Genomic DNA, 25707 nt, shown 5'->3' on the forward strand with positions numbered 1-25707 from the left:
CAATAAAAAAAGCTGAGTAATATTGCATAGGAGTACCAGAAACTGCCTCATTGGAAACAAAAACTATTTACATTAAATAAAAAACCTGTTTGCAGGCTGCGTCTGCCACATTTACAGCATGGTGCATACACACTGTGACCAAACCCATGGAGACAGCTTCTGGCACTCGACACCACAGAGCCGCACAGTTTGCCACATGAGAGTAAAGCAGAGGGTGGAGAGAGGAAGGAGGAGGGAAAGGAGGCAGAGAGGAAGAGGACAGGTCTCGGCTCATTTCTGGTTTCGGAGCTGATTGGACAACCAGTCCAGTCCTTCATAAAGCCCATCTCCGCTGGTGGCACAGGTGGCCTGAATGTACCAGTTTCTGTGGCGAAGGGAGTGCAATCCCAGTTTATCTGTGATCTCAGCGGCATTCATGGCATTGGGAAGGTCCTGCTTGTTAGCAAACACTAGTAGGACAGCGTTCCTGAGCTCGTCTTCTGCCAACATCCTCATGAGCTCTTCACGGGCCTCGTTCACACGCTTCCGGTCATTGCTGTCAACCACAAAGATCAAACCTTGCGTGTTCTGGAAGTAGTGGCGCCACAGGGGCCGGATCTTATCCTGACCGCCTACATCCCACACGGTGAAGCTTATGTTTTTGTACTCAACAGTTTCCACATTGAAACCTATAGTAGGAATAGTGGTTACTATTTCACCAAGCTTCAGTTTGTAAAGAATAGTAGTCTTTCCTGCAGCATCCAGTCCAGCCATGAGAATGCGCATTTCTTTTTTGCCAAAAAGGCCCTTGAAGAGGTTGGCCAAAATATTCCCCATTCTTGCAGACTGGTGAAATCAACACTGGCCAGAGACACCCCTTGGCGGCCGGGCGGCTGCTGCTGCTGCTCAGAGCCACGCGTCGGTCTCGCTCCCACAAGATGGCGGCTCTGACGGCGGCCACGTCAGTCCCTGCTGCCGCAGGGGACGCCGGGTAACTGGGCCCACCAGTAGTTTTAAATAATAAAAATAGACCTATCTAGGAGCCTTTATAAACAGGTTGTTATTGCTGTGTGCTGTTCAAGCCATTCCAAGAATTGCCAACCACACAGAGGAATGTGTCACAACATTCCCTTAATTCCAAAAACAGCAAAAAAGCAGTACATTTATAAATAGATAAATTTTTAATACATTTATATTTAAGATGCAACAAATTAAATTATTTTAATATATCCATTTATAATTCTGTTGATAATTTAAAAAGCCGTGAACTTGCTAGTACAGCCATGGTAGTCAAAGGTCATGCTGTATTTAAAGAACTACTGTTTTGAGTCTATTTCTTCTTTCAGATATGTCGCCAAATATTGTTTATAATAAAATTATCTCTTCAATCCAAATACTAGTGTATCCAAATATAATTCCAAACGGAATTCTCAGGGAAAACTTTTTGAAATAAATCCATTTTCCCTCAGTTAGTAGGTATTGACAGTACAATTTGCAGGACGTCAAACATATCGGTCATTTTCTTGTCGACCCTCAAGTACTGAAGTACTCATGACTTTAAAGAAAGTCAGGTTTTATCTAAGACATGATTATTGCTTATAGGTTAAATTTCCATTGTATACAATCTGCTTCCTAATAACCTTTCTGGTTTCTACTTCACACACAGACTACTGCCATTTATTCTGCCAAACTGTTTAGACTACAGCCAGGCAAGAAAATATTGTAATAGAGACAGTGACAAAACTCATGTTACTACATCCCACTTAGACCTAGGCATGTCAGACATCTCTGTTTTAAAGGAAATCTTTTCTAATATGTTCTGCAAGAAGATAAAATCGAACATTGAACACTTTGTGTATGTTTGTTGAAGCCTCTGTAGCATTTTTGTTTGCCTTCTGCTTTATCAGGCTGTTTGACTGTATGGGACTGAACCGAGGCTTTCTTATTGGTCTTTTAAAATCTGTATTATGACTATAGTCAAATAATAAATGCTTGTTAAGTGTGAATGGAGAAATGAATTCATGTTAACTTAACTCATAATTGGTTTGCCAGAGTTGCACTAACATAATAGGAAAGATTCCAATTCTGTTTGCCTGTTGTATTGTCACCCACTGGGTCCTGGGAGATCATAACACTCTTTTCCAAGTTTGGCCATCCCCCACTCGCTCTTCACAACTCCCAGCTACTTTGTTACAGATCTTTTTCTTAGACTATTATGGTATATATTGTGTTGGAATCAGCAAGACTGGCTCAGGACAGGGTAGGCTTCAGAGTTGCTGTACAGAGGGTCACTATGAGTTGCAGGCAACTTGACAACACATAACGTTATAGTGTAAAATACCACATATATACTACTTTTGTAACTGAAGGCACATTTACTCCAGAAAGGTTGTTTCTGATTTGGAATTCTTTTGAAAAGGCTGTGAAGGATGTACATCAGATGGAATTGTTCATGCTATTACAGTTATGCTTGCTATCATTGTTATTGGAGGTAGACCAAAGAGCCTGGGAAATAATCCTTTAGTTGGCATTTGAAACTAAACCAAAACAAAAATGGGCCTCATTTTCTCCCCTTCTGTTAAGACTGTGGTCCCAGTGATGACTTCTGGTAATAAATAGCTTCATTGAAGTCTTTTGGTTTATGATGTCCCCTAGCAAGAAAATCTTGAAAATAGTTTACCATCACAGCAAATTTCACACTAAGCCATATTTCAAAAAGTCATCAGTAAAAGTTCTGGAAAAAGAACAGTCACCATCAAGTGATACGTAGCCAAAAGATGGATGGCTACTATTTTAGATGATTTAGTTGTGCCAATTATATGGCCTTTTTATGAGTTATATCCTACGTGATTACCAGTAAAACTTGGCCTTTAAATGTAAACAACATTTATTTAAATATTTAATTTACTCCTAATGTAAATACAAAATTGTTCTGTATCCTGGCAAGCCTTTTCTTTAAATGTCAGAAATTGTCTATATATAGGCACATTCTGAACTGAATTAAATGAAATAATTTAACTCCCAGCTTTTTGCTGACACTGTTTCCATTTGCTGAGGGATGAAAAAGTAGTTAGTTATGGAATAAGACACAGAATATCATAGAATCTTCTCAAAGAGAAACATTTGAACTGTTCTCCCTATTCTGGCAAGACAATGAAACATTTATGCATTGGTTTTTATTGTTTATAAATGTCAGCCATAGAGGGAGCAGTGGATTAGAATATTCATCAAAGCGAAAGTACAAAATTTGTGTTTTAAAATTATTTTGAATTTATTTTGGAATATTGTTATCTTTAAAATGGGTTTCCACAAAATGGTAAGCTAAAATGTCTTTGGTTGAAAAGAAACCAAAATGCTCAAACTCCCTTTTTATTATTCTATCCTGGTTCCTGATATAGGAATTTTCACCAATTTCTGATACACAGTCCTGTGATCTCCTAGTGATGTAGTTGTAGACTACAGTGCTTTCTCAGATGCAAAGTCTGAAACAAAGCTGACCTTTGTTTCACTGTTGTTGTTGGGTACTGTGGAGTCGGAACCGACCCATAGCTGACCCTCCAGCGGATTTTCAGAGGTAATTAATGGCATAGGAGGAGCTTGCCCATCCTTCTTGCGTGGAGCAGCTGGTGACCTCCAACTTCGTGCCTTCGGGATTGCAGTGCAGCTTCTTGCCACTAGTCCACCAGAGCTCTCTTTGTTTCACTGTTGTTAAGTGCCATCGAGTCATAGATGATTCATAGCGACCCTATGCACGAACTAGGTATGTAATTTTATCAGCCTGAGAGAGAGAAAAGCATTTGGGTTGAAACTTTTCCATTTTTTGGAGCTTTTCAATTGTCCCCTACTTCTCTTTTACCAGGCTTATCTGATGGATAGAACCTGTGCTTCTTATGCGGCAAAAGTATTAATCTAAAGTTTGAGAATAAATGAAAAATTACTGTTCTGTTTGATGAACATTGTGAACATTGGAGCACTTATTAGGGAAACTCTGGGGGCTTAGTGGCAAGAAACTGTGTTGCAATCCTGAAGGCATGCGGTTCAAATCCACCAGCTGCTCTGTGGGAAAAGGATGGGCAATCTGAAATGCAAAATTGTCATTTCGTTTATTCAACATTGTAGACATTGGGACATTTATGGATTTCCAGAATTTATGTTGTTTATTCTATTGTAGATTTTTAAAGAGAATAATGCTCAAGGCAGGAAGTTTTTACTATCTAAAGCTACATTGTTGTTTGGTTTTAAGAAGACTCAGACAATATTTTTGGTTTAAGGTTTAAGGGTTATCTCAGGGAAACAGTTTGAGGGTTTTTCCGGCCTCCATGGCTCTGAAAAGTCTGGAGTCTATGAGAATTTGAATTTTCTTCTTCTTCTTTCCATTTGATCAGGATTATTTTTTTATTTATTATTGTTTTTTTTATTATGGTGTGTGTGTGTGTGTGTGTGTGTGTGTGTGTGTGTGTGTACCATCAAATTGGATCTGACAGGTACAGGAGGAGATTGCCCCTCCTTTCCCGGCAGAGCATCTGGTGGATTTGAACCGTGCGCCTCTGGGATTGCAGTGCAGCTTCTTGCCACCAGGCCACCAGAGCTCCCTTGATCAGGATTCTTTTATAAAATCTTTGATAAAAATATTCACCATCCTGGCACCATTCAGTTCTTCTGTTCTCGTGACAAAGCAAGCAGCTGCTCGGTAACCACACATTCCATATCCTCTGTTCCAGACTTTCCTTCTTCCTCTGTTGCTTTAGGTGAAGAGGGACCAGTTATCATGTTCTGGATGGCCACCTGCAAGCTTTGAAGGCTCCAGGCACTGTGCAATGAATTTGTGGTTGTTATGGACGTGCTTGGAACAGACTCATAGCTGACCCTTAAGCAAGTTTTCAGAGGCAGTAAAACACATGGGAGGAGATTGCCTATCTTTATCTCCTGGAGAAGCTGGTGGATTTAAACCACTTACCTTTGGATTGGCAGCCCAACTGAACTGGAAAGTAGAAAGGAAGCACTTAATATGTTATTAGGCCAATTAACTGAATTTTCCATGAAATTATGACCCATAACTTTTAAACCAAAGAATCAATCCCCATGAGGTATTTGATTGTATTTAAGCAGTCTCAGTTGCTGTTGAGCTGCCCAAGAGATTTGAGAGGCCAAGAGGTCATGGAATTAGGAAGTAAAAACCAAAGACATTAGAGCATGGGAGGCAGAAGTGACTTGATCTCAAAGGATAGGACTAAAACCCCTTGGTCTCAAAGTGTGGAACCATGGCTTACAGGGTCTCCAAGGATCTCAAAGAGTAAGGCCATAACTCTGGCTTCTCAAAGTGTGGAACCATGGCTTCCTAGTTTTCAAATAGTAAAATCTTCACCAATGTTCTGGCTGCCATTCAGGCATGTCAGGAGGATGGAGACAAAGTCTCTTCCTCTGTCTAAAGCAAAGAGGATGGGGCTGCTGTGTCTGAGGGGCTGAAGAATAGGGTTGGCTGGAGCAGAAGGAGGGGAATTGCCGCTCAGCTGTAGAATGGCGTTGTCCAAAACCAAGTGAGCTCAGTTACTGTTCCAGGGTCTGAAAGACTGAAGGGCCCTCACTCTTAAGATAAAGTTAAGTTTGCAAACCCCAGATGAAAAGACAGTATTTTTTATTTTGAAACACCTTGTTGATTATTGTTAAGGAAATGCTGAAAAGATAACTTTACACAGACCTTAAATTATACTTAAATATTAAAGTATGTTAAACAATGCTCAAATTTATTAATATCATGATTTATTATTATCTGTCTCTTGTAGGATTTTTTTCTCTCAGGCTTGATTAAAGAAAACCATAAGATTACATATAGTAACATGTAACCAAATTTTGATGTAAATTACGGTTTAATTTTATTAGACATCACGAGAGAAATAATTTTATGTAAAATATTTTGGTTTACATTTATCAGTAATTATAATTTTAGGATGAAGTTAGATCCCATTTTCAATTAATAATGATGATTTAATCCATTCATTTATCTTTATCTGTCAAAGGCTTTCGTTTCTACAATAGGGAATTTTAGAAATTACTTAGAAAAAGTTCCATGATTTTTTACCTTAAGCATCAAAATATGCTTAATTTTTTTAACAAATGGAAAATATTATAACTTTGTTCTGGATACTTTGGTGTAAGTTTTTGATACATCCCATAATTCTCATAACAATAACATCATATAGGAATTAAAAGATTATAGTCCATGTAGTCTGTGGTGAGTTGTGATGTCAACCCCAATGCCATACCTCGTTGACAGTTTGAATTCACCAGTGGCTCTGCAAAGGAAAGATGCACAATCTCCGACTATCTCTAAAATCCAGTGACAGGAGCTCTTGTGGCTCATTGGTATGCAGCTGTACTGCCAACCCAGAGGTTCATGGTTCAAAGCCACCAGTTGTTCCTTGGAGTAAGATGGGAAGTCAATGCTCATGGGATTTGCTGCCTTTGGAAATCTATAGAGTCAGCTATGAGTTGGTTCTGACTCCATGGCAGTGAGAGCAAGATACATGAGTAGTTGTTGATTTAAATGGTTTTTTAAAAAAGAGTGTGTGTGTATGAAAATATCCACATTAAAACATAGTTCACAATTGAGTAATTACATTCTTCAAGTTATGCAACTATTTTTGAAATCCTTTTCCATATTCTTCTACCACCAGTAACATAAACTCACTGCCCCCTAATGTCTGCTTAACTTTTTTAAGTTGCTGTTGTTAATTTGACCTCATACGAAGAATTCCTTAAAGGATGACCATGGCCAAGACAGACGTTCTTTCCTAATTAGCTAAGCCGTAGTTTGGTTTAAAGATGACTTTAGGGGGTAGTTTGGGTTGAAAAATTATCTCAGGGCAGTACTTTGGTGGTCACTCAGCCTCAGTGGTTCCAGAAAGTTTAGATTTTATGGAAATGTTAAATTCTTTACTCCCAATACTCCCTTTTGGTCAGTCTGAAAGTGTAGAAATAAGACATCCTTGTACTTTTTTCCTGTTCATTTTTAAGCTCATGTTAAAAAGCTACTGATGCACTTTAAAAAAACTGTATTTCCTGTAAATGTGGCACGCAGTCTTTCATCCCTGCCCCAATACCCTATTTTACTCATTGATGTCATGGAATTTTCTTGTTGCAGAATCCTGTCCAAAAGATTCCTGACTCACATGAGATAACATTGAAGCATGGCACAAAAACAGTAAGTTTAAAGAATTTTCCTTATTTTCTTTTAATAATCTTTCATGAAAAATTGAGCTAATAAGGCACGTTTCTGTTCAGGCTAATTTTGTAATCAGCTGATGTTGCAAAAGTTGTACACATCAAAGAATTGAAAGAGAATGATTGCTTTTCTATTCAGTTAAAATAACCTTTGCTATTTAAAATAGGAACACTTATTATTGTCATTGTTGTTGTTGGCGTTGAAATCTCTTTTTCTTTGATATAGGAACATTACAAATGGAAGAAAGAATTGAAACTCAAATACAGTTTTATTTTTTGTGCTGTGGGAAAATGTCTTTTCACCCTTGGCTTAATTTCTGTATCAATAAATGGCCTTGGTTTTATTAATTTTTTAGATGAATGTTACGATAAAGAATGAAAATTAAGCAATCACTTTGTTGTTCTAAGATTATAGTGTTTTATTATTTGCATATTCTTTTTCATTGTTACTGATCATATTTAATTAATAAAATTTACTTTTGTTATTTAGTTTTAAAGTGTGTGTTATGTGTTAATGATACAAGCTTTGTGAGATGTAAATTAAAATCATACATGTTATTGAAAACTATTAAGAATACTAGTTGAATGTAAGATTTAAAGAAAAAAGTTGCCTTGCCTTTTCCTTTTAATGAAAACTGCTTTTTTCTAGATTTGTTCTGGTTTTAGGTGGATATTAGCGTAAGTTCACTGAATTTTTTTCTTGTTGCTCGAAGAACAGAATTTTCTATTTCTGATTGGCCATATAGTTAGAGACTTTTCAAATGGAAAAGATTATTGAGATTATTTAGATTTCCCTTTTATTATTTTTTAAATGAATAGACTTTCACTTGGTTGAATATATAATTTATATAAAGTATATATTAGGTATTAGAACTTTCACTTTGATTCTAATACAATGTTGGTCCTCCCCCACCTTTTTGTAATACAAAATGAAAAAATAAGTAGGAAGACATTTTCCACCTTTTATAAGTTTATAGTCTAGTGACAATTCTGTTGTTAGATGCTGTTGAGTTAGTTCTTATCTGTAGTAAGTTGAAAGAATTCTTTACTATGGTTGTAAGACAGACTGGAGAGTAAGCTGAGTCTGTGGAGTATATATGAGACTACTTGAATACTTAAAAATTTTTTTTCTAAGCTCTATTATGTCAAGTAACTAGCTTTACCAAGAAGCTAGTTTAAAACCCTAATAGGATTGGGTGAAATGCCCTGTACGTTTTCCAAGGCTGTGTATCTTGATGGAACCACACTGGTCCGTCTTTCTCGTTCAGTGACTGAGCGTTTGTGTTACTGACCTTTTTTGTTGGCAGCCAAGCACTTTAAACACCACACAACCAGAGCTCCTTAATGTGTTAAAAATCCAATAAAATTAATACATTTAATTCTGTTACTATTTATCAAAGTCTGAAGCTTCTTGAAAGACTAATTAAAACAACCACCAAAAAAACCCTCCAAGATGGGAACTCTAATGGTGTGTTCCATAGATGGGCAAGCCTTTCCTGTGTGATTTACAGCCATGGACTGTCATGGAGGCAACGAGTTGTAAAGTCTGTTTATTAAAGTAAATGATTATTTTTATATCAAACTTTGGTCTCTTCATTATCTCATACGTGGCTATCATTAAATATTCCTGTTGCAGTTCTTTCCTTCTGAGTGAGCTGTGTATCCAAGGATAGGCTATGTTGACAGAATGGTAAAGATAACTGATGAACAGTGACTCACTTAAGAATAGGACCTTGAAAAAGTTACAGGATAGAAGAATATTATAGGTAAACTTTATCAGTGTTTATGCTCTGGAACCTTGAAGAAGACAAAGAAGTGGGAGCTCTGCTTGCCTAGTGGTGAGGAGTTGTGCTGCCAACTCAAAGGCAAGTGGTTCTAATCCACCAACTGCTGTGTGAGAGAAAGATGGGCAGTCTCCTCCCATGTGAGTTACAGCCACTGAAAACCCACTGCAGGACCAGCTGTGGGTTCTGACTTGACGATATGTAACAACAACAATATAAGTGTTGTGTAGTCTCTACTATAACTTTTACTGTATCATTTATTATATAACTTTTACTATATTTTGTTATATAGCAAAATCTACACATAGACCAAAAAACATTTGTCCAAACAAAATAAGGAAATACTGCCTGGTTTAGAATCAAGAAAAGTATATGTGAGGGTTGTTTCGTTTCTCCGTACCTATTCAGTCTGTATGCTGAGCAGATAATTCAAGAAGCTGGACTATATGAAAAAGAATGTGGCAGCAGGATTGGAGAAAGACTCAGTAACAATCAGCATTAAGCAGATGACACAATCTTGTTTGCTGAGAGTGAAAAGGACTTGAAAGACCTGCTGTAGAAGAGCAAAGTCTACAGACTTATATAGATTACATCTCAACATCAAGAAAACAAATCTTCACCACTGGACCACTAGGCATCTTCTAATAGATGAGACAAGATTGAAGTTGTCAACAATTTCATCTTACTTGAAAATCAACATCCTTGGTACCAATAGTCGAGAAATCAGAGACATGTGGCATTGGGAAAATCTGCTATCAAGAATATCTCCATACCACAAAAAGATAAACAATCCCATTGCAAAATGGGCACTGGATACGAACAGATACTTCACCAAAGAAGACATTCAGATGGCGAACAAACATATGAAGAAGTGCTCAAAATCCCTAGCTCTAAGAGAGATGCAAATCAAAACAACTATGACATGATATCTCACCCCAGTAAGAATAGCAAAATTCAACAGAGCAACAAACAATAAATGCTGGTGATATTGTGGCGAAACTGGAACCCTTATTCACTGCTGGTGGGATTGTAAAATGATGCAACCACTATGGAAGGCAGTATGGTGCTTTCTTAAAAAGTTGCAGATCTCCACTGCAATCACAGAGGTGTGCAGTTCAAATCCACCAGATGCTTTGCTGGAGAAGGAGGAACCATCTCCTCCTGTACCAGTCAAATCTGATTTGATGGTACACACACACACACACACACACACAAATAAAATAAAAAAAAGTTGCAGATAGAAATACCATTTGACCCAGCAGTTCCACTGCTGAGAATATATCCCAAAGAAACCATAATGACCATCCAAGCAGATATATGCACACCCATGTTTATTGCGGCTTTCTTCACAATAGCAAATAGTTGGAAACAATCCAAGTGCCCATTAAGAAATGAATGGATAGAGAAACTGTGGTATATTCACACAATGGAATATAATGTTGCATTGAAAAACAAGAAACTCGTGAAATATTATACAAAATGGGTGACTCTGGAGGACATTATGCTGTGTGAAATATCTCAGTCACAAAAAGACAAATACTGCATAGTGCCACTGTTTTAAAACGGGACTGACTTCGGGGTTGGGGGGAACTTAAGAAAAAGAAGGGATAAATAATGTACACGACATTGAAACAGATGACAGAGAGAACTGTTTAAAAGCAGTATATGATTAGGTATTCTTTTCATGACAAGAATCCAGAATAAGAGTTACATAGTAAAGTGGACTTGGGGGCAAAGGATTGTATAACAATGAAAGAATTTTTTTTTCTTCAAAGATAAAAGCAAACTGGGGGGGAGGGGTGGGTAGGGAGGAAAGTGTGCAGCAATGTATGAATGGAAATCCAGTCTCTGTAAACTTTCATTAAAATTTAAAAAAAAAATGTTGTTGTTGTTGTGTGCCGTTGAATTGCTTGCGACTCATAGCTATCCTGTGTACAACAGCCCTAAACTCTTCTCTGTCCTGTGCCAATCGCACTGTCTCTGACACACCCATCCCGATTACCCCATTCACTGAATCAATCTACTTCATAGAGGGCCTTCCCCTCCTGCGCTGTCCCTCCACCTTACCGAGCATGATGTCCCTCTCCAAGGACCGGTCTCTCCTTCCAGCATGTCCAAAGAATGTTAGACAGAGCCTCAGAATCCTTGCCTTCAAGGAGCCGCCCGGTTTAACCCTCTCCAGCATGAATCTGTTTGTTTTTCTAGCAGTCCATGGTACCCACCACAGCTCAAAGGCATCATTCTCCTTCTGTCCTCCTTAGTCACTGTCCAACTCTCTGATGCATTATAAGTGATAGCAAAGACCTGTATCAGATGCACCTTAGTTTCCATAGAGACACCATTGCTCTTCACTACTTTGGAGAGGTCCCTAACATTAGACTTTCTCATTGCAATACATCTTTTAATTTTTTGGCTACCCAGGAAGTATTAAAAGAAGATGGAAAGAATATACTGAGTCACTGTATCAAAAGGAATTGGCAGACACAGAAGAATTTAATGAAATAACAATAATGAAATGAGCAAGAACCTATGGTGATAAAGGAAGAAGTTCAAGCTGCTTTGAAGGAAATAGCAAAAAATAAGGCCCCAGGAATAGAGGGTATACCAATTGACATACTCAGCTAACAGATGCTGCCCTGGACATGCTCACCAAGATGTGCCAAGAAATCTGGAGAACAACCACTTGGCCAACTGACTGGAAGAGATCTGTATTTGTTCCCATCCCAAAGAAGGGTGACCCAACAGAGTGCGGAAACTATAGGACAATGTCATTGATTTCCCATGCAAGCAAGATTCTACTGAAGATTATCCAAAAATGACTGGAACAGCACATCAGCAGAGAACTGCCAGAAGTCCAGGCTGCGTTTAGAAGGGGTCGTGGTACTAGGGATATTGTAGCTGATATTAGATGGATCTTAGCTGAAAGCAGGGAATACCAGAACCATGTCTATCTGTGTTTCATTGACTATGCAAAGGCATTTGACTGTGTAGATCATAACAAACTGTGGCTGACTCTAAAGAATGGGAATCCTAGAACACTTGATTGTGCTAATGCGAAACCTATACTTGGACCAAGAGGCAGTCGTCAGAACAGAGCAAGGAAACACTACATGGTTCAAAATTGGGAAAGGCATACGCTAGGGATGTGTCTTGTCTCCATACCTTTTCAACCTATATGCAGAACAGATTATTTGAGAAGCTGGCCTCTATGAGGAGAAGTGTGGTGTCAGGATTTGTGGAAGATCTGTTAACAATCTGCATTATGCAGATGACCCAACCCTGCTTGCTAAAACTGAGGAGGACCTGATGCACTTGCTGCAGAGGGTCAAGGACTGCAGCCTTCAGCATGAATTGAGGTTCAATGTCAAGAAGACAAAGATTCTCACCACTGGACCAATTGGCAGCATCAGGATGGATGGCGAAGAGATTGTGATTGTTCACAGCTTCAGTTTGCTCGGCTCCACGGTCAACACTCCTGGCACCAGCAGCCAGGAAGTCAAAAAACGTATTGCCATGGTAAAGTCTGCTGTTAGGGACCTCTCCAGAGTGCTGAAGAGCAGTGGTGCCACTCTGGAGACTAGGGTGCGTCTGATACAGGCTATGGTCTTTGCAATCGCTTGTTATTCATCAGAGAGTTGGACAATGACTAGGGAGGATAGAAGGAGAATTGACGCCTTTGAGCTGTGGTGCTGGAGAAGAGTATTGAATATACCACGGACTGCCAGGAAAACAAACAGATTCATCCTGGAGAGGGTTAAACTAGGCTGCTTCTTCGAGGCAAGGATTCTGGGGCTTCATCTGACATACTTTGGAAATGTTGTAAGGAGGGACAGGTCTTTGGAGAGGGACATCATGCTTAAGAGGGTGGAGGGACAGCACAGGAGGGGAAGGCCCTCTGTGAGGTGGACTGATTCAGTGACTGGGGTGATCGGGATGGGTGTGTCAGAGGCAGTGCGATTGGCACAGGATAGAGCAGGGTTTAGGGCTGTTGCACATAGGGTTGCTATGAGTCGCAGGCGACTCAGTGGCACATAACAACAACAGTCGGTGCCGAGAGTGTTGACTGTGGAGCCAAGCAAACTAAAGGTGTGAACATTGTAATATATTACATTAACAAAATGTAATTAATGTCATAAAACAAAATGTCTATATGAATGTGTGAATGAATGCAAAGCCAGTATTATCATTAAACTTTCAAAAAAGAAAAACATCTCCAAAGTGCTAAAGAGCGAGGATAGCAGATTATAGTCTAAGGTGCACTGATACAAGCCATAGTCTTTTAATTTAGTTTCTGTGCATCTAAAAGTTACACAGTGAATAAAGATGACAGAGGAAGAATGGTTGCTTTTGAGTTATGGTGTTGTAGATGAGTACTGAAGATCCAATGGAATTTCAAAAGAATAAACAAATATATCTTGGAGAAATTCCAACCAGGGTGCTTCTTTGAGGCAAGAATGGTGAAACTTGGTTTTACCTCTTTGGAGGAGGAGCCAGTGCTTGGAAAAAGGATATCATGCTTGGAAAGATGGAGGGAAAGAGAAAGAGAAGAAGACCAGTAAGAAAATGGGTTGAGACAATGACTGTAACAGTGTGTTTGAGCATGTCAGAAACGATGAGAAAGGGGAAAGGTGCAGGATAGGTCAAGGTTCAGATCTGTAATTCACAGGGTCACTGTGGGTCATTGTTGACTTGATGACACTTAACAACAACAACAACAACAACATGTGAGTGTTATTATAAGGCTACTTATAAATTCAGTTGAGTTATACATTTTTGTAATTTTATGTATATAATATCTTCATTTGGTTACAGTTCAACTAAACAAGTTTCCTCAAGAATGTTTATTGACAAAGCTGAGCTACTTGTGTCAAATTTCTCTTACTATACTAAAGCAACTTTGTCACATTTAATTGCAATGGTAACTATTCACAGCACATGATTGACTAGTTGGAACAAAACCTGGAAATTAAAAGCATATTTTTTTATTTAAAAATAAAGAGAAGATATAAAAAGTCAGATTATATAGAAAGTACTATCCACACCTACATTTTAGAAGTAAAAACATTAGGTGGCCTAAGTGCCCAGTGCCTGTGACTATCTGCAGCTCTTATCCAAATGAATTTTTTTTCTCAAATCAGGTTTCTGCTTTGGGTCTGGATCCCTCAGGTGCTCGTTTGGTAACTGGAGGTTACGACTATGATGTTAAATTTTGGGATTTTGCTGGAATGGATGCTTCTTTTAAGGCATTTCGATCTCTTCAGCCCTGTGAGTGGTATGTATTGAGTAACTTCTTATCTTTACATTTGAAAATAGAGTGCTTAAGTCATTTGAATTCTATATAGGGATTGTCTTTGATTGGGTTTTGAGAGGAACAAAACAAATGAAATGCATGTAAAAGGATTTATAGAGTTTTAGGGAGCTACAGTGGCTTGATAGTAAAATGTTGTGCTGCCAACCCAGAGACGTGTGGTTGGAATCCATCAGCTGCTCCGTGGGAGAAAAATTGGCAGTCTTCTCCTGTGTGATTGACTAACTCTGAAGAGCAGCTCAAGGGTCAGCTGTAAGTTGATTTCAGCTCTACTGTACATAACAACAACAACAACAACTAGTGATTTATTTCACATCATTGCATATGGTGGCAGGTCCAAAGTCTGTGATCTGAGCAACAGACTGCTGGCTCGAGAGGTTTCAGGAACTGGCAAATCCAAAATCTGTTAAGTTGAGTTGCAGGCAGCTGGCTCAGATCCCAGGGCCTGGCTGTCGGAGGATGAGAAAGCAGATGTACAGTCGAGATAGAGAGAGCAAATTTTGCCAGATTGTTTATATGAATTAGATACAGGATCTACTTTCAAAGAAATGTCTCTTCTAATTGACTGACTGTTCACATCAGATTATAGAATGGAGGAAAGGAAGATTATGTAATGTTTCTCAAACCAGAGATAAACGTACAAGTTGACATGTAACATTAACCATCATGATTTACAGTAAAATGCACTAAGTATACTGCCATCATTATTAAAATGAAAGTTAAATGAGCCTTAAATGTCTTTACTTTAGTCTCAGTAAAGAACTCTGATAATGTGGTTCATTATGTGCTAATCAAAAGATCAGTAGTTCAGATTCACTAGTTGCTGTGCAGGAGAAAGATGGGTCGTTTCCTCCAGTAAAGAATCGCTCAAATAAAAAAAAAAAAGAATCAAAAAGCACAAATAAGCAAAAAGTTGAATGCATACTGTCACTGCAAAGGATTTGTAAGAGGTTGTGTGCCTGAAAGCAACACAAAGGAGACAGGGCCCGAGCAGAACTGCTCTTCTTAAAACTGTGTTTCATTTATGTACTCTCTGTGTATTTCCATTGTGTATCACCATTGACCTATGCCCATTATCATCCTATCTCTAGTTCCATTGAATCTTTTCACACTCCTTCACCCCCCCATCTGCCCACTAAACTCTGTTATCCAGTGATCCCTACCCCTCCTCACTTTTTGCTCCCTTGCCAATCCCCTCCCCCTTTTTTAAAAAAAAATAGATTTTTATTTTATACTAGGTTGCTAACAAAGGTTGTATACATTGTTTTTAACACCTGATCTTTCCCATTTCCCTTACCCACCCCTCCCTCTACCTATCAGATTGTACAACCCTTTCATTTATCCACCTGCCCAACCTCACCCCTCTGCTCCTATCCTTCCCCTCTTGGATCCTTGTACCCATTTTGCTAATTATCTTTCTATTTCTTCAACAGTGGTCTTGTACTGTATTGTCCTTATGGGACTGAGTTAGCATAATACTCTCCAGTCCTTCCCAAGTTATATAGTAATTTTCAAAATCATTGTTTCTGCATGCTGTGTAGTATTCCATTGTGTGGATGTATGACAGTTTCTCAGTCCATTTGATTGTGGTTAGACATTTAGGCTATCTAATTAGTTAACCTTCCATTTTTGCAGTAGTGACTTTTATGCAGTGTTTCTCTTTATGAGATTGAGTTGCTTCACTCACCATCATCTGAGCAGAAGATTCAAGAAAGGGTGAAGAGACCTCTGGAGACACAAACAAGAAAATAAGACCTAAATAGAGTGCTGTGGAATAATTTCAAAAGAAACCAAGTGTGAGGAGAGGGGCAAAGAATAGACATTCTCACATGCACCATATCTTTGTTTTGAAGAGTAAAGGAAAATAAAAGTAAATAGATCCAACTGTAGAAGATCTTAAGGAAAAAACCCCCTCAAGATCTTATTCCTCAAAAACTCAGTGGAAGGTCATTATGAGTCTGTATTAACTAGGTGATAACCTGTGCTTTGAAGGCATTTGTATGAGGATGTTCTTAGGTGCTGTGGAGTCAAGCATAGCTTGTAGTGACTCTATGAACAAAAGATCTGAACCTTGTTCTATCTTGCGCCATCCTCACACTTCCTGACACACCAAAGTCCATTGCAGCAGTTGCCTTGTCAGTCCACCTGGTTGAGGGTCTTCTCCTTCACCAACCATCCACCCTTCCCAACATCATGTCCTTCTCCAAGGAATAGCACCTCCTAGCAATATGTCCAAAGTATGTGAGGCAAAGCCTTCTCATTCTTGCCTTCGAAGAACACTGTGGGATAGTCAGTGCTCTTCTCCAACACCACAGATCAAAGCGTCAATTATTTTTCTGTCATCCTTATTCATTGTCCAGGTCTCAGATGCATAACTAGTAATCGGAAAGACTATGGCCTGAATCAGACACACCTTAATCCTCAAACTGAAGTTACTACTACCCAATAATTTGGAAAGGTCCCTAAGTGTATATTTCCCAGTGCAATGCTTCTCTTTAATTCCTGTGTAAGGATGGGTAAGGACAAAATCTCAAGGTTACACAATTTGGTGAGTGTAGGGAAGGGGGTAAGGGAAATTAGAAAGATCCTGCAGAAACCTGAAAAGATCGGGTAATGGTAGGCGAGCCCTATGGTGATTAGTTTTATAAAACACAGTATATGGGAATGATAGTATGAAACATTGTGTCAATGAAGGAAAGTGTTTGTGTGGGAAGAAACAATTATCAAAATGAAAACAAAGACATTTTGTGTCTTTTGTTGTGTTCTTCAGTATTTTAATTTAGAAATAATTTCCTTATCTAGGTCATTTGAAGACACTGCCTTAGATGCTCTGCTATAGTACCGGTGTGTGAGTGATTTATGGGAAGCCAATACTCCAGTCTTAATCTGTGTTTAAATGACTTGATATGTTGCTGCCAAAGGCCAACATTTTTGCGCTATCTTTGACCATATGTGATCTTTTAGCATATTGGATAATAAGAATAGATTTTTATTGGTGAACTTTTATCTTGTTAATTTTAGTAATGGGTATTAGATGTGAACATTTGTTGATAATATTTGAAGGTTTTTAAGATACGTGTTGTTTTTGCTGTTATGTGCCATCGTTGCTTGCAACTCATAGTGACCCTATGTACAACATCCCTAAACTCTGGCACCGTCTCCGACACACCCATTCCGATTACCCCAGTCACTGAATCAATCCACCTTATAGGGGGGCCTTCCCCTTCTGCGCTGTCCCTCCACCCTACCGAGCATGATGTCCCTCTCCAAGGACCTGTCTCTCCTTGAAACATGTCCGAAGTATGTTAGACGGAGCCTTAGAATCCTTGCCTCCAAGGAGCAACTTGGTTTGACCCTTTCCTGGATGAATCTGTTTGTTTTCCTAGCAGTCCATGGTACCCTCAATACTCTTCTCCAGCACCACAGCTCAAAGGCATCAATTCTCCTATCCACCTTAGTCATTGTCCTACTCTCTGGTGCATAACAAGTGATAGCAAGGACCATGGCCTGTATCAGATGCACCTTAGTCTCCAAAGAGACACCATTGCTCTTCAGTACATCAGAGAGGTCCCTAACAGCAGACTTTCCCATGGCAATACGTCTTCTAGTTTCCTGGCTGCTGGTGCTGAGAGTGTTGACTGTGGAGCCAAGAAAACTGAAGCTGTGAACAATCTCAATCTCTTCACCATCCATCCTGATGCTGCCAATTGGCCCAGTGGTGAGAATCTTTGTCTTCTTGACATTGAGCCTCAATCCATATTGGAGGCTGCAAGTCCTTGACCCTCTGCAGCAAGCGCTTCAGGTCCTCCTCAGTTTCAGCAAGCAGGGTTGTATCATCTGCATATCACAGATTGTTGATAGATCTTTCACCAGTCTTGACCCCACATTTCTCTTCATAGAGCCCATCCTCCCGGATAATCTGTTCTGCATACAAGTTGAAAAGGTATGGAGACAGGATACATCCCTGGCGTACACCCTTCCCAATTTTGAACCATGAAGCGTTTCCTTGCTCTGTTCTGACGACTGCCTCTTGGTCCAAGTATAGGTTTCGCATTAGCACGATCAAGTGTTCTGGGATTCCCATTCTTTAGAGTCAGCCACAGTTTGTTATGATCCACATAGTCAAATGCCTTTGCATAGTCAATGAAACACAGATAGACATTCCTCTGGTACTCCCTGCTTTCAGCTAAGATCCATCTAACATTAGCTACAATATCCCTAGTACCACGACCCCTTCTAAACGCAGCCTGGACTTCTGGCAGTTCTCTGCTGATGTCTTGTTCCAGTCGTTTTTGGATAATCTTCAGTAGAATTTTGCTTGCATGTGAAATCAATGACATTGTTCTATAGTTTTCACACTCTGTTGGGTCACCCTTCTTTGGAATGGGAACAAATACAGATCTCTTCCAGTCAGTTGGCCAAGTGGTTGTTCTCCAGATTTCTTGGCACAACTTGGTGAGCACATCCAGGGCAGCATCTGTTAGCTGAAATACGTCAATTGGTATACCATCTATTCCTGGGGCCTTATTTTTTTCTTTTTCCTTCAAAGCAGCTTAAACTTCTTCCTTCATCACCATAGGCTCTTGATCATATGTTGTTTCATAAAATTCTCTGTCTGCCAATTCCTTTTGATACAGTGACTCAGTATATTCTTTCCATCTTCTTTTAATACTTCCTCGATCATTTAATATTCTACCTAAAGCATCCTTGATTATAGCAACTCGAGGTTTGAATTTTTTCTTCAGTAGATTAGCTAAAATTTCCTGGAGGCCAGTTTTCCATCTTGTGTAAACTGGATGTAAAAATCAGTTAAGCCTGTATCTGAACAGTTAGGGATGATGCTTTATGCTCATCTCAGTGGCCACCTGAGATGTCTGGATTTTATCAACACATGAGGAGGTCAGTTTCTCTGGATGTTTGTGTTTGCTTCCAGCAATCTTTTATGGTAGTTGTGATTGGAGTACTTGGATGTGCTTTTTCTCAAGCCTGCAGAACAGATCATAGGATTGTTTTTTCTTACATGCTAATAAATATTTTGATAGTAAATGTCTCCATTGGATTAGAATTAGCTCTGAAGCATCAAATTTTTCTGGCATCCACAGTTACATAGCAAAAGAGCTTATTATGTGTCTCTGCTCATGTGACAAAAGAAATCATATTAATTGGTAAATTTGAAAGTCATAACTCTTGAGCTGTCTTTAGGAAAGGTTTGAGTAGTCTCTAAATGATTATATCATATATTTCATCAGCTAGAGGGCGACGCTTATTTTAAAGTTGAGTACCTTCAGTATGGTAATAACTAAAATAGTTCTTGTGATTTGAAATATTAGCATGCTGCTCTGAATTAGTATGATGAATTCTTAAATATTAACTTAAATAATTATTATATCCTTTTTTCCTCCCCAAAACTTCCCCCCTCCTACTTAATTAGACATTTTAGTCTTTCACTTTCCTGCCTCATTTATGTCACCAACTCCATACTTTCTGAATACTGTTTCTTTTTTGTTTCCAATTTTTTACATCCCAGTCATTACTTATCATTGCTACATCTTAATTGTATATTTGGTCAATTTCTGACTGCAAAATTCGTATATGATGCGAATGTTACTAATTTAAATCTTGAGAGCAATTTTAACATTAGTCACAATTCACTGGTAATCTCCAAGGAATGTGCTTGTATTTTTGATGAAAATAATTATCACTGTATAATTTTAAATCTCTGGCTCTGGTGGTGTAGTGGTAAGGGCTTGTGCTGCCAACTCAAAAGTAGGTGGTTGAAGCCACCAGCTATTCCCTAGGGCGAAAGATGAACAGTTTCCTCCTGTGCAATTTGAAAACCCTTTAAAACTCGTGGCCACACAATGTCATCCAACAGCTCTTTCGTTATGTAAATATATATATTATATATAATATATAATTCATTTTTTGTTGTGAAAACTAAGAGAATGTAGCCATAACATAATAATAGCTATTAAGGTAGGAGGAAGACTGACTAACAACCTGTGACATACAGATGACATAATGTTGCTTGCTGAAACTGAGGAGGACCTGAAACTCTTACTATAGAAGGTCAAGGACTGTGATCTTCAATATGGATTGAAGCTCAGCATCAAAAAGAGAAAAGATCTCACCACTGGGCCAATTGGCAGCACTGTGACGGATGGAGAAGAGATTGAGGTTGTTAACAGTTACAGCTAGCTTGGTTCCACAATCAATACTCTGAGTACCAGCAGTCAGGAAATCAAAAGATGTATTGCATAAGGTAAATCTGGTGTCAGGGACCCTTTCAGTGTACTGAGAAGCAACAGTGTCAGTCTAGGGACTAAAATGCACCTGATTCAGACCATGTTTTTTGCAATTACTTGCTATGCATCAGAGAGCTGGAAAATGACTAAAGATGATAGAAAAGGAATTGATGCCTTTGAGTTGTAGAGCTGGAGGAGTCTTGAACATACCATGGACCTCCAAGAAAACAAATAGGTCTGTCTTAGAGAGAGTGAAACCAAGTTTATCCTTGGAGGCTAGGATTTTCAAGGTCCATCTCACATACTTTGGGCAAGTGGTGACAGGGTCTGATCCTTGGAGAAGAGCATCATACTTGGGAGAATGGAGGGACAGCACAGGAGAGGGAGACCCCGGATAAGATGGATTAATAGAGTAACCAGGGCAGTGGGTGTTGGTGTGTTGGAGTCAGTGAGACTGGCTCAGGACAGGGCAGGCTTCAGAGCTGTTGTACATAGGGTTGCTATGAATCACAGGCAACTCAATGGCACATAATGACAACAACAACCATTTATCTAAGGAGCTGTGCCAGTGAACAGTGTAGTGTGTTGGGCAGCTAATGAAAAGGTCAGCAGTTTGAATCTACTAGTTGCTGTGTGGGAGACAGGTAGTTGTCTCTTGTATAGTTCTGTAGCTTAGAGACCTGATGGAGGGTCTTGATGAGTTAGTTGCACTTGACTCAACAGCAGAGGTTTTGGTTTTTGTTTTGTTCTTTGACTTTTATGTGAAAGTTATAACCATTTTTATTTTAATTTGTTATTTTAATTAGCTTTTAATTTTGTTTAATTAATTAGAATTAATTTTAATTTCTTACTTAATTTGTTTTTAAATTTGTTGAACTATTTGAAAGTAAATTATAACCAAAACTTTTATGTCTAAATATTTCAATTTGTATATTTAAGAAACATGAACATTTTCATGTATAAATAGAGTTTGTTTATTTTTCTTTTTAAATACTGTTCTTTGGGTATATCTAGTAAAGCTATTGACTTGTGTTCTCTTTTTATTCAGTTATAAAAAGGACTGAAGAATTGATTATATTTGTGTGTAATATGAGTGTTTCTTAAGAGCACATGCCAAGACGTGGAATGCTTCTGCATATATTTGAAAGTTTTTGTCCTTATTAATTAGTCTGCCTCTTTGAATTATCTATTTTTGTAAAATGGCGAGTGGATTTATCACTGGGGACAAGGAGAAGCTGTAACTACATGTTTTGCTGTCTATAGATGAACTGAATAACAGATGCAGAACAGACTAGTCACGAACAGACCTTGAAAGAAGAGAAATTGATCAGTTGATGTGCATCTATTATTTACACAGTGATTTTTGATCTGAGGAGATATCGGTAAAATTTGTTCTTTTGTGATTACTCATAGTTAATATACTATGCTAATGAAAATATCAGCCATGTTGTTGGAGGTTTGGTGTTATTTTAATGAAAAATGATAAATGAAATGAATTAATATCAGCATCATCCAAGGAAGAATTGCCTGCATTTGGCATCAAAGTTAAAACAGAGCAAGATGGAAAGAACTTCTTTGTTGTGGAAAATAAACTTTATCCCTTTATCCTAGGCTTCTGATTTTTTGACCAAAAAGTTAACTATCAGAGATTTATAAACCATGTTTTACTTACATTTCTAAAGAGAATTTAATCAAGTAATTGTTGCTTAATTTATTCCCAGTCATTGTTGATCTAAGTGATAATGTTTAGTTACTTATCTTCACTTTCAAAGATAATTATTCGTGATTTTTTTTATTACCACAAAATTTCATTTTAAATAGTTTGCTAATAATTTGTATCAAATGTTAACAACCTTTAAAATATTTTTTTGTTTTAGTGAAGGTTTACGAGATGGTTTGTATTCATTCATGCACATTGTCCTCCCTCCCTAACAACCTTTTTAAATAATTTTTACTTCTTTTACCAGATATATCTTGCTTCAAATTATTTGTTTAATGGTAAAAGAAACTTAAATTTCAGAATTTTAACAAATATTAAAGACAAAATTGTTTTCAGTATGCATTAAGTGATAACTTCCCCATGTGTTTTTGAGAATTGATACTAATTAGAATTTCTCAGCTGCATGAAGAAGAATTGATGCCTTTGAACTAGGGTCTTGGCAAAGAGAACTGCTAACAGCATAAATAAATCTGTCTTGCAAGAAATTCAGCCAGAATTCTCCTTAGAAGAAAGGACAGTTAGAAGCTCCATCTCACATCCTTTGGGCATGTTACCAGGAGAGGACAGTGTCTTGAGAACAACAGGCTTGGTAAAATAGAAAGTCAGTGCAAATGAAGAAGGCCCTCAGTGGGATGGATTGACTGATGGGCAGCAGTGGGTTAAGCAAAACACATTGTGCGGGTGGCACAGAATCAGATAGTGTTTTGTTCTGTTATAAATTGCTTAGTTGTGTAATTGAAGGCACCAAACAGCAGCATCAGTGTGTAGCAGTTAGTGTGAAATTTTACAAGGAAACATTTGAAACTTTGCAGTTTGTAATAGTCTTCCAATCTGTGGTTCGCGGACATATTTTTAGGGCTTCAGAAATGATTTTCATTTGTTTGAAACTTGTTTTTTTCTCTTTCATAATCCTTCGGCTTGCCACTGATCCCTTCCTTATTTCCCTTTGTATTTAAATTCCCTTGACTTCTGAAAGTGTGCCCATAGCTGCTTTGCCATGCTTCATTCATAAAAGATGCTTTGGCATTAGATGAAAGTCTATTTTGTCATAAAATGTCATATGACCAAAATTTTCAAAGTACTTCTGACAGAAAATGGGTGGAAGAATTGAGTCATAACTGGACTACAGTACAGTAGGCATGTGCAGTGGTGGACAATTCATGGCCATTAATTGCTGATCTCAGGGCACATCTGGGTTCTAGGTTAGAATTAGATAATGAATATGTTTCACAGTAAAGAAATGGTTTCATTCTAAATGACGATGGGTTAGCAAACAAGATCTTCAGTGAAAATGAATTTTTAGTCTTTTAAATTTACACTTAGAAAAGGCTTTCCTGAGATATTTACATTAAAAACTCACAACTCTTAATAATATTTAGGGAGCTCTGGTGGCCTAGTGGTAACAGTTTGTGCTGCCAACCCTAAGGCACATGGTTCAAATCCACCATCTGCTCCATGGGAGAAAAATGGGCAAAAAAAATCTCCTCCCATCCCGCTTAAAGCCTCTGAAAACCCTCTGGAGAGTCAACTATATGTCAGGCCCAACTTGATGGCATACGACAGTAATATTTAGTAAATTGACAGAGTTGTGTGCTGAGGACTCCCATCTCTCAGAAAAGAAACCTCATTCCATTTGTCACTCCTCATTTCCATGCCCAGCTCTCGGTAACCACAAAATGACTTTCTGTGTTTTCTCATCAATTTGGATAAGTTGTGTTTGTTGTTAAGTGCTGTCAAGTCAACTATAGCTCATAGCAACCTTATGAATAATGGATCTGAACCCTGCCCTGTCCTATGCTGTCTTGTATCTCTAACATGCTTGACTTCACTGTTAAAGTCACTGTGTCAGTCCATCTTGTTGAAAGTCTTCCTGTCTTTCCCTGAGAGGTTTTTACCATTCAAATTTGAGAAACATTGACTTAAAACATTTAGAAAAGCTTAAACTGTGTAAAAATTTTCAAGATACAATAAGGAGGGGGAAAGAACATAATAATAAATAATATTTTTTTAATTAATAAAATTAATGTTTTATAAGTAATATAAAACATCATATAATGAGGAAGGAAAAAAACCCATTCTTGGAACATATAGTATATACTATTTGCTTGTACATGTATATAAGCAGTCCTGGGAAGGTAAATAAGAAACTGTCAGTATTTTTTTTTCTATTATTTTTTTAAAAATTTTATTTTAATAATTTTAATGAACATTTACAGAGATTTTGGATTTCCATTCATTCATTGTTGCTCTTTTCTCCCTGCCCAGTCCTCCCTCCCGGCCACACCCCCTGCCCCCAGTTTGCTCCTCTCTTTGAAAAAGTAAAAGAAAAATTCTTTCTTTGGTATACAGTCTACCCGCACCCCTCCCACTGCCCCAGGTACACTCCACTGTGCAGCCTTAATTCTGGTCTCTTGTGATAACTATAATACCCTATCATATATCACTTTTAAATTATTCTCTCCCTCATATTGATGGTGAGTGATTGACAATCAACCCCAAACCCACTGTTGTTGAGTGAGTTCTGGCTTCCAGTCTTGTAGCACAGAGCAGAACTGCCTGTGTGATTTCTGAAGCGTTAAATCTTTACGGGAGCAGACTGCTTAATCTTTCTTCTGCAGAGTCGCTCGTGACTTTGAGCCCCTGAGCCTTTGCTTAGTAGCTGAATGCCTTCACCGCAGAGCTCCTTCTGGGAAACAATGATGGAAGAAAAACATACTGAATTGTCACAATTACAGCTAACATATACAGAGCTAGGCTGAGTTCTTCATAGCAATTACTGCTCATAAGGACTCTGTTCCTTACACTTGCTGTCCGGTTGATTCTGAGCTATGAGGACCCTGCATGTGTCAGAGTAATATGTGGTCCATAGAGTTTTCAGTGACTGTATATTTACGAGCTCTGGTGTGGTCCTTTATGAAAATCTGTGCTGCAAACCCAAAGGCGATGCCCCTCTGGTGGTTTGAACCCACCAGCAGCTCCTTGGGAAAAAGATGGGCAGTTTCTTCCCATGCAATTTACAGCCTCTGAAAACCGGCTGGACGGTTAGCTACAATTTGTTCTGAGTTGACAACACATAACAACCACTGTATCCAAATACTTCCTTACAGCCTTGCCTTTCTGTTTTCTTAATTGTGGGGTCCACCGGCAGGAGAACGTGCTCCTGGGCGGAAGGGAAGCCGGGAAGCTGCGCACCAGGGAAAGTCACCTCAGACAATAGAGAGGAGGCATCTTTCAGGTACACAGAAAAACCGGCCTGTGGCCCTCGGGCCAGAAAGGAAAACATAATCTACACAGGAGTTCTACAGGACACGTCACCTTACCTTGGAGACAGTACAACTAAACTTAAGAGACACTGGTCAAAAGAAAAAAAATGTCAGCAGTTGACGTGTTTGGAATCACAGAAGCCAAGAAAGCTTAAGATACAAGCTGTCAGATCATGGGTTGGACAAT

At 38.6% G+C, this 25707-nt stretch overlaps 2 protein-coding genes across 3 annotated transcripts in view; one reads left to right on the forward strand and one right to left on the reverse strand.

The window, feature by feature from the left end:
- The window catches only part of WDR70 (WD repeat domain 70), a 369437-nt gene that overhangs the window by 71767 nt on the left and 271963 nt on the right, over positions 1-25707 (forward strand). The window contains exons 6-7 of the mRNA XM_006889538.1: positions 7121-7180; positions 14123-14256. Coding sequence (XP_006889600.1) covers positions 7121-7180; positions 14123-14256 — 194 coding nt within the window. The remainder of the gene's footprint in view (positions 1-7120; positions 7181-14122; positions 14257-25707) is intronic.
- On the reverse strand, positions 271-816 carry LOC102852643 (ADP-ribosylation factor 1-like). 2 transcript variants are annotated; one of them, XM_006889537.1, is made up of 2 exons: positions 460-816; positions 271-402 (listed from the first exon to the last, which is right to left on the reverse strand). In XM_006889537.1, exons 1-2 carry the CDS (start codon positions 814-816, stop codon positions 271-273), a joined length of 489 nt encoding a protein of 162 aa, XP_006889599.1. The 2 variants fall into 2 exon arrangements, with proteins under 2 accessions (XP_006889599.1, XP_006889598.1); XM_006889536.1 differs by having other exon boundaries at positions 271-816.

Source organism: Elephantulus edwardii, unplaced genomic scaffold (assembly GCF_000299155.1).
Source record: "Elephantulus edwardii isolate Elephantulus edwardi_28Jun2011 unplaced genomic scaffold, EleEdw1.0 scaffold00079, whole genome shotgun sequence".
NCBI lineage: Eukaryota > Metazoa > Chordata > Mammalia > Macroscelidea > Macroscelididae > Elephantulus > Elephantulus edwardii.